The sequence below is a fragment of the Lissotriton helveticus genome, chromosome 7, assembly GCF_964261635.1.
Source record: "Lissotriton helveticus chromosome 7, aLisHel1.1, whole genome shotgun sequence".
Taxonomy (NCBI): domain Eukaryota; kingdom Metazoa; phylum Chordata; class Amphibia; order Caudata; family Salamandridae; genus Lissotriton; species Lissotriton helveticus.
Window position 1 is genome coordinate 155,598,305 of NC_136068.1, and position 21,581 is coordinate 155,619,885.

The following is a 21,581-nucleotide window of genomic DNA, read 5'->3' on the forward strand; positions in this document are numbered from 1 at the left end:
CATTGCGCTAGTTCTGGAAACGCATTCTTGAACAAATTGATAGTAAATGCGCGAATATCGTTGCCTTCACTGTTCTCCGGGATCCCTGAGATCCTTAGGTTATTCCGACGTTGTTGATTTTCTGCCTCCTCCAGATTCCACAGGTCTTTCACTGCACTCTCCTGTGAGGTCACCTATGTTTTTAAAGCGTCAACTGTGGTTTCCAGCACTTCCGTCCGATTTTCCACCATACTCATCCTTTCCGCTATTTCAGTGCAGGTCTTCCCAATTTTGCGCACTGAACCCTGTATTTTTTTTCAGCAACACGGGCGTGCCGATTTTCCGTTTTAACCTCATTTTGAAATGCACTTAATGATTGCAGGATCGTAGCTAATGTAGGTTCGGGTGTCTGCTCAGGGTCCCTATGAACCACCATGCTCCCTTGAGATCTCTTGTCTAAGCTCACTGTTCCATGCAAGCCTACCAGGGAATGTGGTTGTGTGTCTGAATAGTCCCACCCCAGCTCGCCCTCTTCCTCCGTTCCATCCCGCTTACGTGTGTTCCTTTTCCCTTCCGATAGCCTCTTTGATTTCCTGGGCACCTTTTTACCACCCTGTTGGCTACAGTTTCTTGTTGAGGTGTCTACGCACCAGTCATCGCTACTACCAATTGCCGATTCAAATATATCCGAGTCTCCGGACTCTTCATTCAGTGAATCATTTTTTTCCATAGGATCGGGTTATAGGTAGCCCAACTCTGTATTTTCCAAGAGGCCTTCTTGTAAACCATCTGTCAGATGGCGTGGCGACTGCCTTGCTTCCTGGCTTGCACTGTCATCTTTCTCTTTTTTTCTCATTAATGGGAGGGGTAGGCTGCGACAGGTTCCTTTCCTTGCTACCCTCAATCTCTTGCTGGGTAGTTATGGGTGAATCAGCCATACTCTGTACCGTAATCTCACTACTTGACCCCCATGAGGTTCGGATATTGTTTACATCCATCGAGCTCTCCTGAATCTGTGTCTGAGTTTCACCATTTCTCTCAATATTGGCACAATCCTTCATTTGTTTATTCCTCTGTCCTCTCTCCGCCATACTCCTATCCTTTTTTTTTTTTTTAGAGAACAGACTCGTGATTACAGGCCGTTTTCTTTCCGATCCTCCAGCAAGTACATTTCCTGGCGCGAGGGACTTCGCATTTTTCCCATTGTTTAATTTACTTTTCTTACCCGTGACTTGACCGGGCTTCTTTACTTCAAGGTCGGGTTCATGCGGCGCTGCAGAGGTATACACCTGGATTGTTGAGCATGTCTTACTTCGTGCTCCTCGCGCTGCCATCGCCATCTCACGAAGCACTTTCGTGAATCCAGCGTCTGTGTTGCTAAGCAACTCTGGCCGGCACCTGACGGGATTACCCCAGCCTGAGACAGCTGTCAGCAACAACCGGGCTAGAGCTTCCCAGCGCGAACAGCAATTTGTCTTTCCAGTTTGTCCACCGTCGCGTCTTGCAATCATCCCCCGCTCTCCTTCACGCCAGCGCGGACAGTTCTCGGGGCCAGGGCGCATTCTAGGCAGCGCTCGACATCAGCGCTTGTCTGAGGGATGGAGTGATGTGGAGGTGAGCTCCCGAGGTCTTTGACTCAGCAGCCACCTTGGCCTCCGAAATGTATTTCAATGCCATTACAATGGTTTTCTATTCCATTTTGTTTGACCTGGAACAGGCCAATCAGATGCAATATCCACAATGATTGAGGATTGCTCTGCAGTACATTTTAAAACCAGAGGAAACACTAACAATATACATTTCTTCCTTCACATCAAACCATGGTGAACCTCCCAGAATTCCGATTTGGTATACAATTTGCTAGCGCTCCCCTCTCCCTTGTCACAAACCTAAACAGTTAAAGCCATGTAATGTTCCTGAAACAAGTCAAGATGCAGCTTACTTACTGAAAATTAACTTTGTCAACTTGAAACTTGGTTTCAAAAATTCCAGATGTCAGAACTCTGCATCTCAGAAGGTCCTGAAAAAAAATATGGAGAGAGAACACAATATAATTTAAAATAAAGCACTTTTTCAGATTTTAAAAACACTATTTGCAAACATAATTCTTCAATATAATTCCAAAATTCCAAAACAAAAAAGCAGTATGTCTGGCTACACAATATAAAATAAGAAGACAGAAAGAAGCAAAACCATGGGTCCCATTGACTTATTTAGTAATTTGTTGTAAATGGGCACAAAGTTCCACTTATTTACATTTATCTAATCGACTTGATTAAACAGCAAGAATTCAAAGTTCAATTAAGACGACTATGCTAGTGAGGAGAACATAGTTTGACATAACCCTGCTACTACTGCTGGCACAGACCCTTTAGCTCTAAGCTTTGTCTACTTACCATGCGTTCTAAATTCACTTCTCTAAATCTAGCAATTTCCAGAAGCAAAAAACCTTTAACGCATTTGTCTGATCACAAATAAAAGTGTTACAGAGTACGGGCTGGACTCTTCCCATTGGGCGCTGGGTCAAGACTGATTTGCATTTGGCTAGGTCCAAACTGGAATGCATGGTGAGCCAAAAACGATGGATTTAGGCCCAGATCTCTGTACTGGGGTGACTGTATGACATTCTGCATTCTGTCCATCAATTGTACTTTTTGCTCAAATAAAAGTGTGCATACCAATTCCAATGCAAGATGAATACGTTGCAAGCATCCCAGAAAGCATGAAGTTGTGCTTATAATGCTCCTACAAATACAGTGAAGAAATCAAGATTATTAAAGGATATCTTGAGCTAAGTAGGCTAATTTACCTCTAGTAGAAATCAAATGTGTGCATACACAGACTGAACCAAGAATTCTGTTCATTCGAAAATACAGCTACCCTCAAAATTCTTTCTATCATTAAATGATACTGAGGATAGTTTGAATTTCCGAGGTTAAGAGCACCCCATGTCCTCACATTTTTTAATCTGTCCACCAAGTTATGACCATCAACCAAAACCTTCTTAATCCTAGTTAAGAGGTTTCTATTTTACTTTTCTGATTTTACAAGGCTGATGCTGGCACAAGTTCTGTGTTCAGTTCCACAATAAAATTTGAATAAGTGCTCAACCAAAACACCAGCAATACCATCCCCGGAGGAGGGTCTTCAAACCAAGTTTACACCAGGAAGTCCTGGAGGACCGAACAGGCAAAATAGCCGTCCCTCTGGACTTGGCTATCCAGACAGTAATGTTTAGTGAACGTGAGCAAGGATGCCCATGTGGCTGCCTGACAGATATCAAGAAGTGGGACCCCACGTGCCAGTGCAGTGGTGGCTGCAGTAGCTCTAGTGGACTGAGCATGCAGCCCCACAGGAGGTTCCTTTTTCGCCAAATGGTAACAAATGTTGTTACAACGGACAAGCCAACTAGAGATGATACGCTTTTGAACAGCCCGACCTTTCTTGGGACCTACATAGCAAACAAAGAGTTCATTATCCACCCCAAATTCTTTTGTGGGGCCAAGGTAAAAAGACAGCACAAGCTTAGGATCCAGACGGTGGAGTCTCTCATCCTCCTTGGAAGGGTGAGGTGGAAAAAAGATGAGCAAAGTAATAGTTTGTCTAATGTGAAAAGATGTAACTACTTTGGGAAGAAACGAGGGCCTCGTTCGAAGCACCATTCTTTCCGGGTGCACGGAGAAGAAAGGGAGCTTGGAAGAAAGAGATTGAAGCTCACTCACCCTGCGAGCAGAAGTGATGGCAACAAGGAAGGCAGTTTTCAAAGTGAGGAGCCTGAGAGGACGGTTATGAAGGGGCTCGAAGGGAGCACACATGAGAAGTAAGAACAAGATTGAAGTTCCACTGGGGTATTTTGAAAGGAGATGGAGGAAAGAAAATTAATAATGCCCTTAAAAAACCTATTTACAAGAGGGGACTTGAACAAGGAAGGCATATTAAGCAGCCAAAGGAAGGCAGAGATAGCCGCAAAATAGCCTTTAAGAGTGACCAAAGCAGAGGCATGCTGGGCCAAACCAAGTATATACAAGAGGACCGTTGAAAGAGGGGCAGAAAGGAGATCCACAGCCTTTGCTGTGCACCATGCCACAAACGTATTCCATCTACAAGGGACGCCTGGTTGCCAAGATGACATTACAGACTTCAGGCGGAAGGTCGAAGGTCGAAAGCTGTCAACTTTCGCCGCTCAATCTCCATGCAAGGAGGTGGATGGAGGCTGGACGGGTTCGGGTGAAGAACCGTCCCCTATTGCTGTGACACAAGATCCTCCTGAAGGGGCAGTCTGAGTGGGGGTTCGATGGCCATGCTCAGGAGCTCTGGGTACCAGACTCTTTGTGCCCAGTACAGAGCCACAACAATAACCTGTACCCGGTAATGCATGATCTTCTTTAGCACTCTGTGCAGAAGTGATACAGACATACAGGAGGCCGCAGTTACACTAGCGACGAAAAGCTTCGCAGAGCGAGCTCTGCCTTGGAAACTCCAACGCACAGAATTGCTGAAATTGCGCATTCTCTTTGGTGGTGAACAGATCAACCAAGGCTCTCCCACCGCTGAAAGACTTTGCACCACCTCCAAGTGAAGACGCCATTCATGATCTACAAGGCACCGACGGTAGAGTTTGTCCGCCCTGGCATTCAGAGAACCTGGCAGGTGTTGAACCACCATGGTTATGCCCGGATGTTCCAGCCGTGTCCAGAGGCGAAGAGGCTCCTGACATAGGGTCTACAGCCCCGCCCTGTTTGTTGCAGTATCACATGGCAGTGGTGATTTCCGAAATGCTTTCAGTGCCAGGCAGATCTCGAGCAGGTTGATATAGAGCCCGGACTCTGCCGGCGACCAGATGTCTCTGATCTCCACCTCCCCCAAATGGCACCCCATCCCAGGAGTGACGCCTCTGTCACTACAGTGAGGTCTGGTAGGGGAAGGGAGAGGGATCTACCTCTGACCCAAGCTTGGTTCGTTGACCACCTCTGCAGCTGTTGTGCAGTTCCCTCCAAGATCTGTACATAGTTGGAAAGATTCCCATGATGCTGAGCCCCCTGGAACTTCAGGTCCCACTGCAGAGCCCGCATATGCAGGATGCAGGAGGGATGCAGGAGGCCAGGAGGCCCAACAGCCTCAGGGTCATTCTCACCGAAATCTGGGATAGAGGCGGAAACATCGGTATCATAGCTCGAAAATCCTGGACTCGCTGCTCAGGAGGATAAGCCCGAAAATGCACTTTGTCCAGAATTGCCCTGATGAAAGGGAGCATCTGTGAAGGAGTAAGGTGTGACTTTGGCACGTTGATAGTGAACCTCGGCGAGTCTGCTGTAGTCTGGAGGTGGGAGACGACAGCCTGGGGCGAGTCCATCTTCAACAGCCAGTCGTCGAGATAGGGGAAGACTGGAACCCCTGATCTTCGCAGATGAGCTGCAACCAACGGCATCACTTTCATGAACACCCGAGGGGCACTGGTAAGGCCAAAGGGGGGCATGGTAATCTAAAAATGCTCGTGGCCTACCGTGAACCGTAGGTAACGCCGGTGGGCAGGCAGGACGGGGATGTGAAAACAAGCATCTTGCAAGTTCAACGCTACCATCCAGTCTCCAGGGTCGAGGACAGACAAGACCTGAGCCAAGGTTAACATCTTGAACTTCTCCTTCCGGAGGAAGCGTTTGAAGTCCCTGAGGTCTAAGATAGGATGCAGACCTTTGTCCTTCTTGGGTACCAGGAAGTAGTGGGAGTAGTAACCACAACCAACTTCTGGCACAGGGATGCGTTCGATAGCTCCTTTGGCCAAGAGAGCCACAACTTCCTGACGGAGAAGAGTCAAATGATCCTCCACATGCAATGGAATGTTGGTGGCATGGAGGGTGGGGTAACCTTGAAGAGGAGGGAGTAGCCCCTTCGGACTATTTGCAAAACCCACCTGTCTGACGTGATATTGCGCCAGTGGGGGAGGTGATGGCGGATCCTGCCGCCCACTGGCAACTGGTGGCACTGAAAGGTCAGACTAGGAAGGTTAAGAGGCTGTTGCAGGGGCATTGGTGGACTGGCCCACCCGTTGGCCCCAGACCCATGCCGCTGGGTCCGACGTCCCTGGCCGCGCAGAGGCTGGGTAGCTTGACCAGGCCAATGGCTCTGTGTGGAACTTGATGGGGCACCCCTTCTTTAGCCACGAAAGGGGTGAAAGGCAGACTACATGGGGTGAAAAGCAGACTGCATGGGGCGAGGGGTAGCAGGGAGGCCCAAGGATCTGGCCGTAGCCCTAGAGTCCTTGAAACCCTCGAGCGTGTTGTCCACCTTGTCACCAAACAGGCAAAGGCCATCAAAAGTCATGTCCAAAAGAGTCAACCAGGTGTAGCGCCTCAGGGATACTGATGTTGAAATTGTTCTATCCAGAGTCAGCAATACCCAGCCCACACCGGATGGTGAACTTTACTGCATCTCGACCCTCGGCAACAACGCAAGTGAGCACGACCCGGGCCCCCTCTGGGCACTATGCCAGCACTTGCGCAACCGTGTCCCACACAGTGTGTGTGTAATGGCCCAAGAGACATGCGGTGTTCACCAACCGCAGTCCTAAGCTGGAGAAAGAAAACATCTTCCCAAGATGGTCCAGCTTCTTGGATTCCCTATCTGGGAGAGATGTAGGGAATGCAGCTTTTGAGGTTGAGGGTTGGACCACCAAGCTCTCGGGGTAGGGTGTTGGGAGAGGAAAAGCGGGTCGCCCGGGCCCGGCGGTGACGTCGGGCAATCATCCTGTCCACAGGAGCCCCTGTGCTGGGCTTGGACCAAGTGCCCAGAAGGATGTCAGTGAGGGCCTCATTAAAAGGCAGCAGGGGCTCTGAAGAGGCTGCTGTCAGCTGAAGCACCTCCGTCAGGAGGTTAGTCCAGACAGCGACCGTAGGAAGCTTGAGGTCCAGGCCTCAGCCGCCCTACACAACAACTCACGTAGCCACGGTAGGGGGAGAAAGCATACCAAGGTCTGGGGAGGTATCATACCATTGGCATCGCCCAACTCCTCTCACCAGTCCGGCTGATCAGGTTGGTCTGCAAGAGGGTCAGCAGACCCCTCCTTACCCTCCACTGGCTGCCACTCAGGGCAGTAGAGAACGCCAGGCATTAACAGTGGGACAAAAGTATCCTCTGGCACCGGTACTGATGTCGGTCCGGCGCCGTGTCCAAGTTGGGGGTGAGGCAAGGGTCTACACCGGCTGGGTGCCCAGCCTGCGTCGGGGGTGCCGTTACTAGAATCGGCACCAGGGAAGGTACCGTGAGGTCGGTCAGCGCAGATACGGATCCAGGCCTAAATCCATAGGGGACCTGCGGCGATTAGGCCGGACCTGCCGGCATCGAAGGCCTAGAGCTCCCAGCCGAGTCCAGGGAGCCCGAAGGCCCGCCGGTGGAGTAGGGATGCCCAAAGATGGAGTGGAGGGCTTCGTAAAAGAAGGCGGGGACGCTACAGGTCCCACGTCGCTTCGGCAGACGTACTGGGCGACGATGCTTCTTTGCCTTCTTCTTGTGCTTCGACTTACCCGATGAGTGCAAAGACTTGGATGACGAATGGTGATGGCTCTGTGACCGGTCCTGCGTCCTCCCTCTCGACCGGGACCTCAAACAGCGCGAAGCAGACTGCTGGGCCTCCAAATGCTTTCGGGACTGCAAAGAGCAGTCGGAGCACGACTTCGGGTCGTGGTCACGCTCCAGGCACCAGGGGCACACGAGGTGAGGTCGGTGACCGACATCAACTTGTGACAGGAGTCACAGGGCTTGAAACCGGGCCAACGACTGGTCATCCCTTGTGCACCAGGCGTCACAAGACTCAAAAAAAGATGTTGACAATAGTCGAAAAAGAGTAAATCAAAAGGTGACTAGGATCATGGCGTCGACATATCGACACGCAGGGGTACTGCCAAGAATTTTGTTTTTCTGGATCCAGTCTGACACCTGGGGTTAATTCTAAGGTAAGGAATCTATAACTAATAGTCTCTTTCAGATACAATAATACAATATTACTGCAAATCTTTTTATCAAACCCTGCTGTGTACTGAATCGTGTCTAGTACAAAACTCATCTTCGACACCTGCTTAATATTGCGCAATCTCCTACATGACTGAGCAAAACTATTTCATGAATGTCACCCCCTCCTCCAATGGCATCGGCCCAAACATATACACCCATGTTAACCTCAAGGAACCATTTTATATTAAAGATATCTCTAGGTTCATCTAGTGGCAAGACATCTGATGAGGGGCGTGCCCGTGCCAAAAGAGTCATCTGCAAAGGCTTAAGACTTAAATAAAGATAATCACTCATCTCGTGGAGAACAACAAACCAGTTACTGCTCTCTCTCATCCTCTGCATATTATGACTAAGCAGTTTGTATCCCAGAACCAAAGCCAAAAGGTCTAAAGAAAAACATAAACCCGCCTGCAGCAATCAATTTAGGGTGGAGGCTTAGAAAACAAGGAGGTTAAACCATGTCCTCTGAAGTGACAATAGGTACAGAATCCACTCTATCTTCATCATCAGCAATCTGGGCCATGATGCTTGGGTTGATTTGTTTTCGTCTCTCAATCTTGGAGGAAATTAGTTTGAAAATGAAATTCGACTTGCAGACCATGTTAGAATTGCACTTTAGAAATACGTTTAAACTGCTGCAGAAATGTTTCACACAGAAAATGGCACATCGAAAAAAATGTGTCAAGTTCATAACATGAAAGAATCCTTAATAATGCTGCAAATAGATATATATATATTAACCATTCATTTGTAGAGGAAAGCGTGCTTCCAAAATGTTTATGGAATACATTTAAAAAAAGTTTTACTAAACAATCATTCTTAAATGTGCACTTTTAGTTCGGTTTCAAAGCCTTTCTCTCTCAATTCTTGCTCACAGCTTAATAGACATGTATTAAAATATTTTGCCTAGCACCAACAGCTTGCTTAAGAATGTGCCGACTTCAAACTTGTGTTTCATTTAGTTCCCTCACTCAGTGTTAGGTCCTTTGTAATACAATGAAACTTGTTGTGATTGTTATAATAAATCATGATTTAGAAATGTTATGTATGCTTCATGCCTTTGCCTTCACACTGAAATTCATAGTGCATCTTTGAGCTTGGGTAAGAAGGTCGTCATGAGATTTTCCTCCATGTAACTAAGTCCTTAAACAATGTTTATCACTATAGTGACGCAAATGTTTACTGTGGGAATCAGGAGAAAAAGACATCGGAAGTTGACAACACCATTGGATGAGTGGTTTTCATTGGTTAAAAGAGCCAGTACCTAATAGTTGTGTTACAATATTGTGTGAATTATAATGAGTGCTCCTAGTTAGAGTGAGAAAAGTTCCTGATGTGAGATCAAGAGACCTAGATCCATCTCCCCTACCTGGCGGACCTTCACCTTGAGAGCTTAACTTTTGCTTTGTTACCAACAGCTATGCTAAAGGGGACTTATTTCCTTTTATCTAATGACCTTTTCCTGATCAATGCTACTACAGAGACCATTCTATCTGACAGATGCTACTGCAGCTGTAAGGAACTTGGCTGAGTTTCCAGAAGGACTCTTTATAGGAAGTTCTTCTTTTATTCTCACTCTTATCCGAAAAGAACACTTCATGGGTTCTTCTTAGAATAGGTTAGGTCCCCTAGCTAGTTTAGTGACGTTTTACTCTATGGAACACTGTGTATTGATTTATGCTGTCACTCAATCTTTTATTGGATGGAGACGAGCTTGCCGGTGGCAGAGGCAGGCTCCATTCCGCTTGTGCGCTGTGATCATTTACTGCTGGCGCTGATTCAGAGCGTTTTTAATGTAAAGCGATAGCCTTGCTGTTTTATACTGCATGGTGTTAGCGAGTACTGCTAGCATGTTTTAAAACTTTCACTGTGTTGGTACTAGACCTTTTAAACCTACGTGCACCCTATTAGGGCTGATTAAGAGTCCGGGAGGGTTACTCACCTGCTGCACTCCCGCCCCGGTACGCCACGTCCATTGTGGACGATTGATGCGGAGGGTGAGGAGGAGCCCAGCACTTCCGGGCAAACTGCAGACAGGTCAGCGCTCTAGTTGCGCTGTTTACGCCCTCTACATAGAGTGGGGAGGAGCGCGACCACGCTGTGGAGACGAGCTTGCCGGTGGCAGAGGCAGGCTCCATTCCGCTTGTGCGCTGTGATCATTTACTGCTGGCGCTGATTCAGAGCGTTTTTAATGTAAAGCGATAGCATTGCTGTTTTATACTGCATGGTGTTAGCGAGTACTGCTAGCATGTGAGGGTGAGGAGGAGCCCAGCACTTCCGGGTACACTGCACACAGGTCAGCGCTCTAGTTGCCCCTCCCCACTCCCTACTTAATGTGTGTGGGACAGCGGCCGCGCCGGAGGTGCGCCGAAGGCGCGCCAAAGGCAAGTCCGTCTGCGCCCGTCCGCGGCCGAAAGGGGACCGGGGCCACAACCCCTGCCCAATCTCAGCGGCGTCCCACACACTATGGGAGACAGGAATTGCTCCAACTGCGGCCACTCCCAGTTGAGCGGTGCATGCACTCCATGGAGGCTATAAAACTTAGTGACTGCCTTAACTGCTCCTTCAAGGGAAGGATAGAGCCGATAGATGGAAAAGGTACTGGGATACTACGGGGAGGACTGCTGAACTGTAGATCCCTTAGTACGCATAGTATCCAGATCTGGGAGCTCCTTTTAGATGAAAAGCTTGACGTACTTTTTTTAACGGAGACATGGGTGGGGAATAACTCAGACCCGGATGTCATAGAGGCTCTCCCTCCCGGTTATACTATAGCTAGAATTGATAGAGCAACGGGTAGGGGCGGGGGATTGCAATTATTATTAAAGCCCTGCTTGAATGCACTCTAGAACCCCTAGTAATGGATAACTGTGAGGCAGGTTATTTTGGATTAAAAATAGGGCCGCAGACCTCTATTACAGGGATTCTCCTCTACCGTCCCCCTATGGCACTTGGCAATTTCAGGATGAGTCTGCATGAGGGTATTGCCCATATGGCAATTAGGCGGAGCAGGCTTCTTGTGCTAGGGGACCTGAATATACGTCTTGAAGATGTCTCGCTTAAGGAGGCAGTAGATTTAAGGCAGGATTTGCAGGCTATGCAATTGGAGCTGAAAATTACTACTCCCACTCACAAACATGGCCATTTGCTAGATCCCGTATTTGCCAGTTGGGACGGGTTGGAGGTGGATGCACCTTTACCAATCCCCTGGTCTGACCATTTCCTGGTACCCTTTAAAATAAATGTTTCGGCGGAAAAGACAGAGGGGAGGAAATAAGAGCTATCCCCATCGTAAATGGAAAAACTTCTCGCAGGACACATTTAACAAGTTGATGTAGGAAGGTGGACCCCCGGGAGGCTCCGACAGTGATAGCGCTAATGGAAATCTAGATGAGCGCATCCTTAGGGCCCTCAACGGGGTGGCTCCGCTGCTCCCGACTAGACCGGAAAGTAGAGTTAGGCAATCTGCTCCCTGGTTTACACCTGCCTTGCAGACGGCCAGGTCTGACTGCAAGAGATTAGAGAGGAGCTGGCGTAAGTGCTTTTGTACGAAGGAAAAGAGCTGCTATAGGGCGGCGCAGAGGAAATATCAAATGATGCTGAGAGTAGCTAAGGCCTCCCATTATAAAAATAGAATTGGGGAAGCAGAGAACTCCTCTAAGGAACATTTTAACATTTTTAAGGAGATCTCTTTGGTGGCCAGCTCGAATGCACCGGACAACGACTCGGTAACCGAATGCAATCGAGTAGCGCAGTACTTTGCAAAGAAGGTTAGGAACATCTATGCCTCCTTCTCGACCAGCCCTGAAAGCGGGTTGACCTTTGAGGAAGTGCCAGGGGCAAGTAGTTCGGATAGGAGCTTGGAGCAACTCATAGTTCCCCCTGCGTAGTATATGTCTCAGTGTCAAGTCCGGATCCCCTAGGGATCCAGCGCCACCTAGGGTGTTGGGAGACAGCCTGCTGGTCCTGGAGCCGTATATTAGGCACGTTCTTGAGATCTCCTTTGCTTCCCAGACACTTCCGGTAGCTTGGAAGAAAGCAGTAGTCCTACCAATTAGGAAGAAACCCAATGTTAGCCATGAAGTCCTAGAGAACCTTAGGCCGATTTCTCTGCTACCGTACTTAGCTAAGGTGGCCGAGAAGGTGGTTAATACTCAATTGATGGCTCATTTAGAGAAGGCGAATCTTCTACATCCCTCTCAATCAGGTTTCCGCACAGGTTACTCGACCGAAACCGCCCTACTGAGAGCTACAGAGACCATAAGACAAGGTGCAGATGCCGGACACACCATGGCACTGGTAATGTTAGACCTCAGTGCGGCGTTCAACACTGTAGCTCATTTCACCTTGCTGCAGTGTCTGAACAAAGGTGGTGTCACAGGATCTGCACTGGGTTGGTTGAAATCTTTCTTAACGGGACGTAGCTTTCAGGTCCAACGGGGCTCCTTTCAGTCCACTGAGGTAGCGTTAGAACAAGGGGTGCCCCAGGGCTCGGCCCTCAGTCCCACCTTATTTAATTTATACATGGCCCCTTTGGCTGAGGTGGTGCAAGCGTTTGGAGTGGAGTTAGTCTCCTACGCTGATGACACCCAGTTGTTGATCTCCCTTTCCCAAGCGCCATCGGTCGAGGCGTCCAACTTTAAGGCTTGCATGCAGGCGTTGGCCTCTTGGATGAACAAGCATTGCCTAAAGTTAAATGGAGCAAAGACCGAGGTGCTTGTGGTCGGAGGAGATGGGCTCAGCTGGACGGATGATTGGTGGCCACAATGTCTGGGCCCTACTCCTACTCCTTGTAAGGAGGCTAAGAACCTGGGAATATGGGTGGACCCTACCCTTTCTTTTGAGGGGCACATCCGGCGTGTGGTGGGAAAATGTTTTGGTGTTTTAAAAACACTAGACAAAACCTTGGATCTGCTCCCTCTAGAAGCAAGACGCACAATGACTCAGGCCCTCATCACGTCCCGCATGGATTACGGGAATGTCTTATACCTGGGTGCATTGAAAAAAAGTATGGGACGTTTACAAGTTCTACAAAATGCGGCTGCCAGGCTAGTTTTAAGACTTCCCAGAAGAGCAGCTTCTAAGCCTGCACTTGCGGCACTTCATTGGCTACTGGTCAAGAAGAGAGTCCTGTTCAAATCCCTCCTAATATGCCATTGTATTCTCTGGCACAATGCCCCTCCTTACCTGGGAGACCTGGTTACTTGGTATGTGCCAGGCAGAGCTCTACGCTCAGGTGGGACAGGGCGGCTTGAAATCCCTCGGATCAAGAAAGCCAGAATGGGGGGGGGGCGTTCTTTCAGAGTCATAGTCGCTCACAGTTGGAATAAACTCCCGGTGGATCTAAGACTGGAAAGGTCCGAGGCCAAGTTCAGGAATCTCCTCAAAACTCATCTGTTTACTATTTAGGGGTGCATCTATATGGAAAGGTTTTTTTGCGGATGGTATTTGGCAGGTTTTCTCTCCACAGCGCGGGGACATGCCGGGATGGCGTAACCAGGCGCTTTATAAACTACCGTATTATTATTATTATTTATTGATATTCCTGCAAATCGATTCATCTGAATATAGATGACAAAACAATAGTAATCCTTTAAGATAAATAACAGTGTTGAAAACTTCACCAACCCCTCATCATTGACTGAACATTTACAATTCAATTTTAACTGTTGATGATATATGCATTTTTTATGTTTTTGTTCCAACTCCAATTCACCAACGGTCGCAAAGGTCCACTGACCTTTCAAGAGCCATCAGGGTTTTCCATGGACGAAGTCTGTAAGTTGGGTGTTTAATCTTAAAACTATGCTTGGCTAATCCTCAGGCTCCCGCAGTTTATAGTAGTAGAGTTATGGTTCACACCCTGAATTGAGTTTTTAAAAATTAGTCCCCAAGCTGTTTTAAAATAAACCTTAAATCCAGTTTCCAGTGTACAGATCCAGGCGGAGTGGCAAAACTTGCGGTTGCAGTTTTGAAAGTGTTATCAATAGGGTGAAAATGTTGTGGTTGTATGAGTCTCTTCCTTTTCAAGTGGTTCGCGTGAGTAACTAGAAATATTTAAAAGTTGTTGAAGAGGAGAAGTTGATTTCAGGCTCAGTGAAGTTGAAAGATCCTGGGATGATCATAAACGTTTTAACTTGTTTGCAGAAAAGGTTGATGTGGAGTGCGAGGTACCATCACTTTCACTGGTAACGTTAGGGAAAAGCGGTTGTATTTGATTAATCTCTGTTAATATTGGTGGAACCTTATTGTGCAAACGGGTGAAGCTGCATTCATTGTGTAAATTTTCGATAGTCGATGAGTCACTTTCATGTGCGGACTATTCTTGATTGATGGTTATACTTAATTTCCTCAGGAGAACAAACAAGAAGTTATTTTTTTTTTTTTATAAATTTTATTTTTTGTTGGCGAGGATAAAAAGAAGGCACAAAGTATACAAACAGCAAGTCAGTCGACACATGTGGACAAGGTAGGCCAGGTCCAAAAGGGGTTACACAGCCAGTCGTGGCCCACATCCCGGAGGCAGGGCGGCGTCACGGGGAAACCTGTGAACTAAGTAAAGGATTTCGCTCTTGTGCTTCCAAAATCACATATACAATATCAATATCTACGCCAATTTTCATCTATGATGCAGTTCCAACCTAAATAACAACGCAACAGTAATAATAACCCCCATGAATGGCATTCGTAGCGCTGACACAGTCCCACAAGGAGATGAAGGCAAGGGCCCACCAAAACTTGGTCTCCATAGTACAGAGTGATCAAATGGTAGTCACAATGAAAGACAAACGTATGCAACAAGGAATATCGGCATGGCTCAGGGGACCGTTACACCGCCTCCCGACACCCCGTCCCAGATCCCTCCTCATCCACATCAGACACAGAGGAAGCAGAGGAAAACAGCTCCGCGCTGGTAGCGTCAGAGTCATCCCCCTCCATCCCCTCAATACACATGGCTCTCCAAGCGAGTAAGTCATCCTGGAGCTTCCCATCCCTTTGTGTGCTCTGCATATGTGTCTCCTCCGCCAAGGCCCATTCCCTGGCGTCACGCAACCAACTAGGGATTTCAGGCGCCCTCTGTCCCATCCAGGTAATGGCCACCCGTCTCCTCGCCAGGACCAACAGGAGTTGCAACAATTTGTAGGATAGACCCCTCTTCCTAGGCCTGGGCACCAGCGCCAGTAAACAGTGAAGCGGGTCTAATTGCAAGGTGAGGTGTGTAATCCGGGTAATGTGCGCCACCACCTCAACCCAAAAGTCATGTACCAAGGGGCACTCCCAAGCTAGGTGAAGGAATCCTGCCCTTTCCGCACTACACCTCGGGCAAGTATGGCTCCTATCTGGGGAGATACGGTGGAGGGAGGCAGGCGTCATATACGTGCGATGGAGAAAGTTAAAGTATCAGTTTGAAACGCGCATTACAAGACACTTTACGCGTCAACAATCCAATTCGCTTCCTCTGAGCGGGATCCAATTCGATCCCTAGGTCCGCTTCCCAAGCCCCCCAAGCTGGCACCAACGGGGGAGTCGAGTCCCTGCGCATGGCTGAGTAAAGAAGGGAGATTAGTCTCCTACCCCTACCACAGGACAAAATGATGTCCAGAGTATTCGTGAGCTCGGGCGCCTCTGGGAATTGGGGCCACGTCGTCCTGGCTACATCCCGGAGACATCCATAATGCAGGTACTGGCCCTCGCGTAGTCCAAAGGAGTCCGCCGCCCTCTCAAAGGACACAAACGAGTCGTCCGGATAAAGGTCCGCGAGAGTCCCGCAGCCACCTAGGCGCCACTCCCGGAAGGACATATTCGCCTCCATCTCGAGTATCGGAGCCAGGATCCAAAGGGAGAGCTCCCTGTGAAACGGCGCAGAACCCGCTCAACGAACTGCTGCCAAATAGTAGCCGTATGCCGGATGACATAGGGCAGTGCGGTGTCAGCGCCTCGACCCTGCATGAGAGCCTCTTGTAAGTCCTTGTCCGATGCCACCCCCGTCAACAATGCCAATTCCCAGTTCTCGTCATCAGCAAACCACCTGGCCGCCGGGAGAAGTTGTGCAGCATAGTAGTATAAATCAAATCTCGGGGCCTCAAGGCCTCCCTCATCCCAACACTGCGTCACTGTACGCAACGCAACTCTGCTACGTCCACCCGCCCAGAGCAGGGACGTAAGGAGGGAATTCAGCGTGCGAAACACCCGGGGGGGCAAAGGGCATAAGGTATTCTGGAGCACGTACAGGACTCTAGGGAGCATCACCATCTTGGCAACAGCCAGGCGGCCCATAAGGGAGAGCGGGAGCGTGTTCCAAAACGCGACGGATTTACGGAGGGCTACAAGAATCCTGTCTATGTTATGGGTCAAGAGAGCCTCATCGGAAGCGGCCACCTGAATACCCAGGTACCGGAACGCCAAACGTTCACAACGGAGGCCCAAATAGAAGGAATCCGCAGCCGGGTCGAGGTCACCAGGAGTCAGTGGGAACACCAGAGACTCATTGACATTCATGCGTAGGCCAGAGGCCGCACCAAAACGGTCCAACAGTTGCAACAGAGCGGGGAGGGCCTCCACTGGAGAGGTCAGGTAGAAAAGCGCATCGTCGGCGTAGAGGGAGATGACATTAGTGGTGTCTCCCACCACGATACCCCAGTCATGTAATTCTTTACGGGCAGATATGGCCAGGGGCTCAATCGCAAGGGCAAATAGAAGGGGGGACAACGGGCAACCCTGCCGGGTACCCCTCCCCAACGGCCATTCATCAGAGCGGGCTGAACCCAGACGCACCCTGGCCCGGGGTGCTCCATATAAGACCCGGATCCAGTCTCGAAAGCCGGGACCAAACCCCATCTTCAAGAGGACATGCATTAGGTAACCCCAATGCACTGTATCGAAGGCTTTAGCCAGATCAACGGAGACCAGCACATGGGGAGTCTCTCGCCCCCGGACCTCATGCAATACGTGGTTCAGGCGGCGCAGGTTCATTGCCGTATTCCGACCCGGGACAAAGCCACACTGGTCTGGATGGACGAGCTGGGCCACGTATGGGGCAAGGCGATTGGCCAACAACTTAGTCAGGATTTTCGCGTCCGAGTTGATCAAGGTGATAGGGCGGTAAGAAGCGGGGTCTGTGTTATCACCACCCGGTTTCAAAATCATACAAACCTCTCCTTGGTTCAAGGTGGGTGGGAGGGTGCCCGTACGTAGGGCTTCATTGTAGACCTGTAAAAGGAGGGGGGCCAGGGTATGCCCGAACGTATGATAAAACTCTGCAGGGAATCCATCCCCGCCAGGGGTCTTGGCCCGGGGGAGAGCGGCGATCGCCGCAGTAATTTCTCCGAGTGTTAGCTTGGCATCAAGGTCTTTCACCGCTGCCTCCGGCAGGGTCGGCAAGCCGAGGTCGTCAAGGTATAAATGATAGACCTCCTCCGATATGGACAGGTCAGCCTCATACACCACCCGCAGGTGGTCTCGCAGAACCGTGAGTACATCGGCCTCTGAATGGACCATATCACCACCGGGTGCTCGCAGGGCCACTATACGTTCGGGTGTGAACTCCCGGCGAAGTATCCACGCCAGCAATCGTCCAGACTTATCCCCCTCACGATGCAGTCTTTGTCTATACTGGCCCAGCGTAAATCTATCGAGCCTCGTGAGAATGTCGTGGACCGACCCAAGGGCCAGGCCCTCCACCCGCTGAGCCGAAGGGTCCGGATCAGGCCGGGTCTGAACGCGCAAGAGCTCAGCCTCCGCGGTCTGCAGGTCCGATAGCAGTTGTTTCCTGACCCCGTACGTCAGGCCCATGCACGCTCCGCGGACGACCGCTTTCAGCGCCTCCCACTTAGTGGAGTAAGACAAGTCACTCCCCGTCCAGTTGAGTTCCAGATAATCGGAGAGTGAAGTAGCCACATGGTCCCGGGCCACCTGATCCTGAAGTAGGTCAGTCGGGAGTCTCCACGAGCGAGGGCGCTCCGTCCGGTCAGGCCATTGCGCCACGCACGTGACCGGAGCATGATCCGATAGATATCTGGCCTGGTGCGTAACCGTCAGCGTGAGGGAGGAGGGGAGGTTGGCCGCCAACACTCTATCTAGTCTACTGTGAGTGCCATGCGTCGGGGTATAACAGGTGTAAAGCTTCAACGTGGGGTGACATGTACGCCAGACATCGACAGCCCCTATATTGTGCATCACGTCCCGCAAACACGCCGTCATACGGGGCTTAGTGCCCACCCTGGGTGGGTGACGGTCCAGGTCATGATGGATCACACAGTTGAAATCCCCAAACCAAAGGAGGGGCGCGTCCAGGCACGGAGCCACAAGATCCTGCATCCGGGAGAAAAATGTCGGGTCATCAACATTCGGCGCGTACGTATTAAGGATCAAAAGGACTTTATCGTCCAATCTGAGCTTCGCCAATATGTACCTGCCTTCCACATCCGCATCAATGAATTGGACAGCGCATGGGACCCCAGGGGCCACCCAAATCAGAACCCCCCTAGCATATGTAGAATAGGAGGAATGGAATATCTGGCCTCTCCATTTCTTGGCTAACCGCTGCGCACCATCATCATCTAAGTGGGTCTCCTGCAAACAAGCAACTGAAACTCCATGGCGTTTAAGGAAAGTAAGGACCCTGTGTCTCTTAGTGCACGTTCCCAGTCCACGCACATTCCATGTCAAGAATTTAAACCCCATGACCACCAATCACGCCCAACTGGGCAACAATGTAAACACAGCCTAGGCTGTCGCCAGTAGGCCCTTGCCACAGAGAAGTTCAAGGATGCATCGCACAAAGCAAACACCCCGTCAATCGGAAGTAACATGCGCCAAATGCCAGTGTCAACAGTCTCAACACGAGTCCCACCCCCCAACAACCCCAACATACGAAATTTCGATTTGAACCCCTTCAACCCCCCCACCCACGAGCAATAGGATAGCAACAACCAAAAACGCCACCCCGCCCTTCCCCCGCCAGTGCCAGGACGTGCACAGCCACCCCATTCAACACTCCTCACTCACACTCACACACAACAGAACAACCCAACCCCCCCCCCTCCCAGCTCCCCCAAAAGACCCGTTGGATTCGGTATACGAACCCGGTCACTCCTCCCTCCCCTAGTCAGCAACTCGGAAGGAACAGTCCCCACGTACATCTCCCAGCACTTGGAGCACACGCAGCCCAGACGCCAAGTACGAGGTACCAGGCAGCATTCAATCACTTTCAACAGCAAGGCTGAACAAGCAAAGATCTAAAGAGCTGGCGGGCCACAAGTAGCTACACAATAACGGTAAGCTCACAGCGGAGTCAATGGAGGCAGGGTAAGGATCATTCCAGTTCTGGGGTCTGCAAGGCCGTCTCCGGAACCACTGGGGCTGCAGAATCCGCGTTCACCGGCGTCTCCTGTAAGGTATCCGGTACCAAAATGTCATCAGGTGCGGCCGCACCGTGCAAACTTGTTCCAGGCCCCTCAGGCAAGACTTCCATCAGGATGGCCCCATCCGGACCCACCGTGGGCCGAGTCTCAGGAGGACAATGGGATCCAGAACGGCGATTTTTCCTTCCACGCCGTCGTCTCTGCGGCCTGGTCCCCCAGACATCTCGCGAGCCCCCTCTCTCACCCGGGGGCAGATCATCTCCTCTGATCTCGAGCCACTCCCATACCTCCGCCGGCGTCTCAAAGAAGTGCGCCCGGCCCTGGGAGAGCACCTTGAGTTTAGCAGGGTATAAAAGCATGTACTGCAGCTGCATTTCGCGCAGCTTCTGTTTGACCCCCAAGTAGGATTTCCGTTGCTCCTGCACCTGCTGGGTGTAGTCGGGATAAATTGAGACACGACTGTTCTCGATCATATGGGGTCCCGACTCCCTCGCCGCCTTGAGGATGCAGTCCCGGTCTTTATAGTTCAGGATTTTCGCGATGAGGGCTCTAGGGGCTTCCCCAGGTCGTGGAGGGGGCACCAGGGCCCTATGCGCCCGTTCCACAACGAAGACGCTGGACAATCCATTCGGACACAGATGTTCCCGGATCCAGGTCTCTAGGAATCGTTCCGGGTTCCCTGCCTCCAGGCGTTCCGGCACCCCCAGGACCCGTATGTTACTCCGGCGCGCCCTACCTTCTGCGTCCTCCGCGCGCTTCTCCAATGCTCGGGTAGTAGAGGTAAGCTGTGAGAGTGACTTCTGTAGGGACGCAACCTCCCCCTGCAGCTGAGTGATGTTGCCCTCCGCGTCAGAGACTTTATCCGCCACTTTGCGAAGGTCTGTCCTCAAAAGGTTCACATCTATGGACACCGTCTCAATTTGGCGTTCCAGGGCAGTGTGGGAACCCTGTATAGCCTTAAGAAGTTCCGCCCTGGACGGCTCCGGTGGACCCCCATCTCCGTCTCCAGCGCCCGTCTGGCGCGTGACCCTCTGCGGCAGCAGGCAAGGGGTAGTGTACTGCGTGATCGTGTTGGGCTGGGTAGCCTTAGGGCCTCGTCCAGACCGGCCCGCCATATCAGGTGGTCTAGGGGTCCGCACAGTATTATCAGGAGGGGCCCCTCAGAAGCCACTCAAGCAAGGCAGGGCATGCGACACCACAGCGCCGGAGGAAATTGGCAAGCAGTGCTCGGATCAAGCAAAACCAAGAGGCAAAACAGCATAGGGGCCGGTCCCGGCTGTCCAGCCCCACTGGAGGACCAATAGGCAGGGCCCCGATAAGACCACAGCAGGCAGTGTAGACTACAGGGCAGGGTCCACCAGAGCGCAAAGTCGTGGGCTTCTGTCAACTTTCCCCAGGATAGAGCAGGACGGGGCACAGGTGCACCCCTCTATCGGCCGCCACCGATCTCCAAGAGGCCGCAGGACACCAACCCTAAAATGGCAGACAGGCGGGGGAGGGGGGGCACCGTTCGTCCACGGGCCCAGCGACACCTCTCCAGGAACCCCGCCGATGCCTCACAAGCAGCAGAAAACCAAGGCCACTTCAGGACATAGAGTACGGGCCGGCGGGAGGATATGTAAGCCCAGCAAGAGCTCCGCAGTCCGACCCAGCCAGGCCCTCAGCAGTCCAGGGCCCCCACGTGCACCCCCACGTCTCAGGGGCGGGTTAGGGCAGACAACAACTACAACCCCCGCTCCGATGTGCAGGCGCTCCGATGAGCGGGTGTGCAGCGCAAGTCAAAACAGGGGGGGGGGGCCCTCCGCACTCCGCACTGCAGTCCAGCAGGGCCTCACAAAATGGACGGCACCTGCGTCCCGCTCCCCTCCTCACCGCTCATTAGGATAGCCGTCGACCTCCGGGACCGCAGTCCTCCGGTCCCGAGTCAAGGATCCCCAGAGAAGCCACCAGCAGACATCAGAGGGCGCACCAGGCCGGGGTCTCCGCTCGCCTCATCCACCGTCCGGCCCAGTGCACAGGTCCAAGCCGCGGCGTGGCGTGAGAGAGCACGCCGGCGCCGCCTCCAGGAACAGCCAGTCCGTTGCTCACGGCGGATTGCCGGTCACGGAGCCATCCCTCCAGGCACAGGAGGTCCGGCGGGGCTACCACTGTCCCTCCGATGCGCTTTCCCGGGAACGGGGGGGTCCGGGCAGGATAATGAAAGGATTTACTCGGTCTTCGGGACGGAGCTGG

At 51.2% G+C, this 21,581-nt stretch overlaps 1 protein-coding gene across 6 annotated transcripts in view; it reads right to left on the bottom strand.

Annotated features, from left to right (window-relative positions):
* The window catches only part of GNAS (GNAS complex locus), a 949,043-nt gene that overhangs the window by 146,534 nt on the left and 780,928 nt on the right, over positions 1 to 21,581 (bottom strand). For all 6 annotated transcript variants that reach the window (XM_078651839.1, XM_078651837.1, XM_078651836.1 and 3 more), the window contains one exon: positions 1,926 to 1,999. In XM_078651839.1, coding sequence (XP_078507965.1) covers positions 1,926 to 1,999 — 74 coding nt within the window. The remainder of the gene's footprint in view (positions 1 to 1,925; positions 2,000 to 21,581) is intronic.